The 6,432-nt window shown below is 42.8% G+C and overlaps 1 protein-coding gene across 1 annotated transcript in view; it reads left to right on the forward strand.

Annotated features, from left to right (window-relative positions):
* The window catches only part of CD38 (CD38 molecule), a 36,668-nt gene extending 30,735 nt beyond the window's left edge, over positions 1-5,933 (forward strand). The window contains exons 6-8 of the mRNA XM_007464075.1: positions 1,806-1,898; positions 2,253-2,339; positions 5,879-5,933. Coding sequence (XP_007464137.1) covers positions 1,806-1,898; positions 2,253-2,339; positions 5,879-5,933 — 235 coding nt within the window. The remainder of the gene's footprint in view (positions 1-1,805; positions 1,899-2,252; positions 2,340-5,878) is intronic.
* The last annotated feature ends 499 nt before the right edge of the window (positions 5,934-6,432 follow it).

The following is a 6,432-nucleotide window of genomic DNA, read 5'->3' on the forward strand; positions in this document are numbered from 1 at the left end:
TAAAGTCTTACCATCCACTTAGATCTGCCCGGCTCCTCTCTCCTCCCTGGATGGTATGAATCCCAAGTCAGCAGTAAGTCTACCATTGGGAACAGCAGGAGCTCTGCTGGGCGTTTGACCTTCATTACCTCTTTGCAGACAGTGTCAGTGGTTTATTATAGTGGTTAAAAGCGGGGACTCCAGAGGTCATGACATCTCACCTATGTGACCTTAGCAGGGCCCCTGTAGTATGTATGTACCTGAGGAGGTGATGGTGATATGAAGATTAACTGGGATAATGTACGACAAATGCTGAGCCGCGTGCCTGACAGAGAAAGTGCTGGATGAGTATCAGCTATTGTCCTCTCCTTTGTTTTTTATTAATTTTTAAAAATTACTTTATTTTTGGCTGCGTTGAGTCTTTGTTGCTGCGCGGGCTTTCCCTAGTTGCGTCGAGCGAGGGAAGACTCTTCGTTGTGGTGCACGTGCTTCTCATTGCGGTGGCTTCTCTTGTTGTGGAGCACGGGCTCTAGGCACGCAGGCTTCAGTAGTAGTGGCACGTGGGCTCAGTAGTTGTGGCGCACGGGCTTAGTTGCTCCACGGAATGTAGGATCTTCCCGGACCAGGGCTCGAACCCGTGTCCCCTGCATTGGCAGGCAGATTCTTAACCACTGTGCCACTAGGGAAATCCCATATTTTTAATTAATTTTTATTAGAGTATAGTTGCTTTACAATGTTGTGTTAGTTTCTGCTGTACAGCAAAGTGAATCAGTTATACATATAAATATACCCACTCTTTTTTAGATTTCTTTCCCATTTAGGTCACCACAGAGCACTGAGTAGAGTTCCCTGTGCTATACAGTAGGTTCTCATTAGTTATCTCTTTTATACATAGTAGTGCATATATGTCAGTCCCAATCTCCCAGTTCGTCTCACCCCACCTTCCCCCGCTTGGTAACCATAAGTTTGTTCTCTACTTCTGTGACTCTATTTCTGCTTTGCAAATACGTTTACCTGTACCATTTTTCTAGATTCCACATCCACTCCTTTAACCACTGACTCTGGTCACACTCATGCCTCCCTTCTCTAACCCCCTTCCGTACTTACAGTTTTGACCACGTTGATTACCTTTCCAGTGTCTCTTCTTCAGTCTTTCCCCGGATAAGTCTGATTGAGAGGAGGGAGCATATATTAATGTGCCCCAGGCACTCCATGTGCCCCAAATTAATTTTCCTTCTCTCCTCTTTTAATGTTTAATTCCACCAAGAAGCATTTGTCCTTCTGTCTTCTTCTGACCCCAACCTTGTAGGCTTTTGGGTACAAGTGTTAACATTCCAGAATTTTGTAATCTGATATTAGGGATCCAAGTACTTGTAACAGGAGTGGTAGAGACTAGTGGGGAGAGTTTAAAGCTGGGGTTAGAGCAGGACATCGGGGTCTTTCAACAATGTGCTTCTCAAACTCAGAGAGTGAGTAGACCACCTGGCGATTGTTCGGCTGCAGGTTCTGATTCAGCAGGTGGTGGTGGGCAGAGATTCTGCAGGTCTAATGAGCTCATTACATTGGTCTAAGACCCACTGTTGGAATAGCAAGTACTTAAGGAATCAACATCAATGTACAGATTAAGAATCTTCTTTTGAGAATCTTACTCATTTAGGGTCACACTGAATGAGTAAAGATGCCTGATTTTAATGCAAATCATGGATCACATCCAAAGGGTAAGTTCTAACCACTGGCACCCCGCCTGCTGGCTTTATCACAGGGGCTGTGGATGCCTGAAAAATTTAGTCTGGGGTTAACAGTGTTCTTTGTCTCTTCCATCTTAGCACTTTTGGACGTGTGGAAGTCCATAACTTGAATCCAATGAAGGTTCATACGCTACAGGCTTGGGTGATCCATGACCTTGGAAAATTTCCCAGGTATATGTTACTACCTTGTACCCATATATTCTCAGGGTTATTTCAGGAATCAGTCCATGGAAGAATCCACAGTCACAGGAACGCTTTGAGAAAGGACTGGCTCAGGAAGTGAATGGGGCCTTACTCTACATTTACCCCATTCCAACAGTCTCTTAATTTTATTTCCATGGTAGGTATCTACCTAGTTCACACCTCTGGCTCCCCTGCTGACCTGTGAGCTCTTAGAAGATACCTCTGCTTCACCTCTTTACCTCAGGGCCTTGACCAGGGCCTGCTACCTGGAAGAAACCAAGAGACTCAGGAAATGTTGGTGAGCTCTTGTTATTTTAACACTTTCTTCTTTTTTTTCCCCAGTGACTCCTGCTCGGGTTCCTCCATAAATGATCTGAGATGGATTGTAATGCAAAGGAATATCAAATTTACTTGCCACGATAACTACAGGTAATTGATGTCTTCTTGAAGAAGAAATGGCTGTCCAGCCATCCACAGGCATCTTCCCTTGGGCCTTGATGGTGATCTGGGTGGTGACCTATGGTGAACTTTTCTCTTCCCCCAGCTCAGCCCAGAAGGTGTTTCCAGCCAGTGGTCTCCTGCTGTCCATCTTCCCTCCTCTTCCTCTTCCTTCCACACTTGACTCAAGCAGTTACTTTCCTGTAAAGCTGACCCAGACTTTGAGGGCATCTTTCCTGGTTTCCCACACGAGAGGCCTGACCCAGAACTCCTAGCTTTCAGAGGAGTAGAAACACGTTTTGCCATATGCAAAGGATTTATAAAATCCTTGTGACTTGGTATAATTTTGCAGGTGGGTTTTCTTTAGTTGGGTCTCGGTGTAGATGCCTAACACTTGGTAAGTTGCCAAATGGCAGTTTACCAAGGTTTATCATTTTCTAATGAAAAAATGTAAAATCTTAAAAAAAATACTTACCAGTAATACATGTTTATTGGAGAAAAGTTCAAATTACAGATAGGTATATATTTTTAAAGTCACCTGCAACCCTGTTATCAAAAGCTGGGACCCCTCTCCCCTCACTACTTTTAAGAAGTTGTGGCCAATACTTAATATAGACAGGGATCTTTGCTAAAAGCATCTTTGGAAATTTTCCCATATGTGATAGCTTGGAACAAGACAGATGCAGAGAGAAAACTTTTCTTAAGGAATGTAGAAGCTGAAACGTTAGGATACTTTTCCCATCACTTCCCTGTCACCTCCCTTTCCCACCAACCATGTCAGAAAAACAGAAGGGCAGATTCAAAGAACAGTCACTGAGGCCTTTGTCTCTCAAATGACCTGAATTCCCCATCAGTCAGCTGGCTTCTCTCTGGAAACTGCCAGAAAATAACAGAAGCCTTCTATAGCAGTCAGATGGGAAAACAAACAGAACAAAGGAACAACTATAAAAGAAACATGGCAAACATCTGACCAGGTTAAGTTACTCAAAGATACTTTGCATTGAGAAAATGGAATGCTAAAACCTAGGACAAGATTGGGGAATGTAGATGAGTCGTCCCCAACGCTCTTTTATCTCTTTTCTTACATTAAGCATTCCCCATTTTTTTATGAATGGCCCAAACTGCAGGCTCTGGGTAAGCTCATTCATTCTCCACCTGGGAAGAATAATTAAGCATACCTTCCCACCTGGACTTGTACAGTGGCCCACCTAGGAAGAAGTGATTTGTAAGCCAGCACCTCTCACTCAGAGCACCAGCTCATGTGACCTTAAACTTGGGGATCGTATTTGAAATCACTGTTGTTTTTCTCCAACCATGAGGTCGTGATATACTCGGCATGCCTCCTTGAATTTCCAGGAGCCCTTGTTGTGTCTAAGAGTTCTGTGGCTTTGCAAGCTGCTTGTCTCTAGGGGAGCCCAAAGTGAATGTCATGGATATAAATGTAGACTGTACATTTAAATCACTCCATCCCAAACATACTTTCCAATTTAGCCAAATTTGTCCCGCTGTTTCAGTGTGATTTTTTAAATAAGCAAACAGAATTGTAATTACATTTACGTGGATTAGACCTTCTGATTAGACTGATTCTACTACCTTTTAATAAATCCCACTACTCAGAGACAAACACGATTAACATATGGCTGTATATCCTTAAAGTCATTTTTTCCATACACACACTCAGTTTTATAAAATATACACAGATTTTCTTTTTTATTTTTAAAATTATTTATTTATTTATTTATTTACTTTTTTAAATGGCAACTCTTTTTTGCGGTACGCGGGCCTCTCACTGTTGTGGCCTCTCGCGTTGCGGAGCACAGGTTCTGGAAGCGCAGGCTCAGCGGCCATGGCTCACGGGCCTAGCCGCTCCGCGGCATGTGGGATCTTTCTGGACCAGGGCACGAACCCGTGTCCCCTGCATTGGCGGGCGGATTCCCAACCATTGCGCCACCAGGGATGTCCCCAGAATTTCTTAAGATATGTTTTAAGCAGTGGAATTAAAAGACTACTTTTTGGATTACTTTAAAAATAGCAAATAAGGCTTCCCTGGTGGCGCAGTGGTTGAGATTCCGCCTGCCGATGCAGGGGACATGGGTTCATGCCCCGGTCCGGGAACATCCCACATGCCGTGGAGCAGCTGGGTCCGTGAGCCATAGCCACTGAGCCTGCACGTCCGGAGCCTGTGCTCCGCAACGGGAGAGGCCACAACAGCGAAAGCCCGCGTACCCCTCCCCGCACCCCGCCAAAAAAAAAAAAAAAAAAAAAAAAAAAAAAAAAAAAAAAAAAAAAAAAAAAAGCAAATAGTCAGAATGCTTTTTCTGGCTAGTGTGCCCTAGTGGCATATTTAAAAACCCTAAAGGTGCATTTCTCCTTTTATGTTATTTCAAGATACTCTGTCTCTATCCTCAATGTGCTATCCAAAATATCACCATTGTGTCCATTTTACTGGAACATTGGATGTGGATATTTATATATTATTGGAGAGAGATTATCTTAACAGCACAATTGCTGCTCCTTTACCAAAACTGACTTCCCAATAAATGAGAAACTAATTAAGAAATGTCTTCCTATTCTCTTCATTTACTGTAAAGCAAAGGTGGCTTTAAAAATCCTAAATAGTCCTCTAAAGATTCCTTTTCTGAAGCATTATTTCCTTAAGGAAGAAGATACTTTTCCCTCCTAGAATGTATTCATGTGGGGAATCTCAGATCACTGTACTGGTGAGGATGGCTTGACTCTCTACTTAGAGCCACTATACCCAACTGGTCATGACAGTTGCCTAGAGATGAGCCTGAGATGGCCTATCCTAGAAATCCAGGGGGTACTGGTAGCTGCTTCTAAGCCTCTCGCTCTCTCTCTTGACTCACATTTAGCAAAATCAGATTCAGCTGCAATTTAAGGAACCACTTACCGGGTTCTCCAGCCCTCTCCTTCATGTGCTAACCACTCCCATTGGACCCTGTGGCGTTGTCATTTGATTTTTATGAAAGCGAGAGTCATCCACCTGCCAATACTTATCTAGGATTCTTTCTGTGCCAAGGATTGCGGTCCTTTTGCTGATGGCCACCAGCCATCTCCCAGAGAGTCTATGACCTCTTGCTGCCTGACGCTTAGACCCAACACTTCCTCAGGAAGTTTTTGAAGAGAAAGCAAATCCTCAACAGAAAATATGGAGGTCCCTCCTCTTAGCTTGCTGCTTCTGCTGCTTCCTGACTATCAGCTGACATTCATAGCACATATCTGTGACTTGTGTGAGCCAGACATTTTCATCTCCACATATTATCATCAAACATCAGTTATTTATTTCTATGGCTTTACAAGTGAAATGAAGCTAAATTGGGCTGTACTTTCAGTCATTCACTCTTGGACTTGACCTTTTTCCTTGTTGTCACTGCAGGAAAGAAACTTGTGTGGATGCTAAGTGGTCCATGCGTAGTTTTGTCGTTAACAAAGGGGCTTCTTTCATTGGTGAGTTGACCACAGGTGTATTGTACTGCCTCTTGATCTCCTTTTTTCCTTTCTCATCATAGCTCTGTCAAGTTTCTTCAGTGTGTGAAAAAGCCTGAGGATTCGTCTTGCAGATGAGCCAGTCTGCGTGGTTGAGGTCCTGCAGTATACCTCAAAATGCACGACTCAGGAGACACGCTGGTGGAAAGCTGAGGATTCGGGGGAATTCTCTGTCATAATATCAACACTGGAGATGGGAGCCTTTTCCTCTAGAGTCTTAAAATAACTTATGTTATTGGCATAGTTTTTCTTTTGATCTCCTAATAGTCAAGAAAAATTATTGTATAAAATTAGAGTGGAAATTTTATATTATTTCATTTTAATTTTCATATGATGCTTTATGTTATTAATATGTTGGTAGCATCCTGTCCATTGAAGAATGACCACTCCAGGACTCTCTTATTGGCAGGTCAAGAAAAGTAAATGCCCAGACTTTTCAGAAAAGGTTACATTTCCAAATGAATGACATTGTTTCAGGATATATTTTCGTACCCTTCCTACAGATAAACTATAAATGCCATGGTTATGGGTCATGTTGGGAAAAATATTCTGTAAGATATAAGCTACCCACATGCTT

Source organism: Lipotes vexillifer, unplaced genomic scaffold (genome assembly GCF_000442215.2).
Source record: "Lipotes vexillifer unplaced genomic scaffold, Lipotes_vexillifer_v1.1 scaffold1653, whole genome shotgun sequence".
In the NCBI taxonomy this organism is placed as follows: Eukaryota; Metazoa; Chordata; class Mammalia; order Artiodactyla; family Lipotidae; genus Lipotes; species Lipotes vexillifer.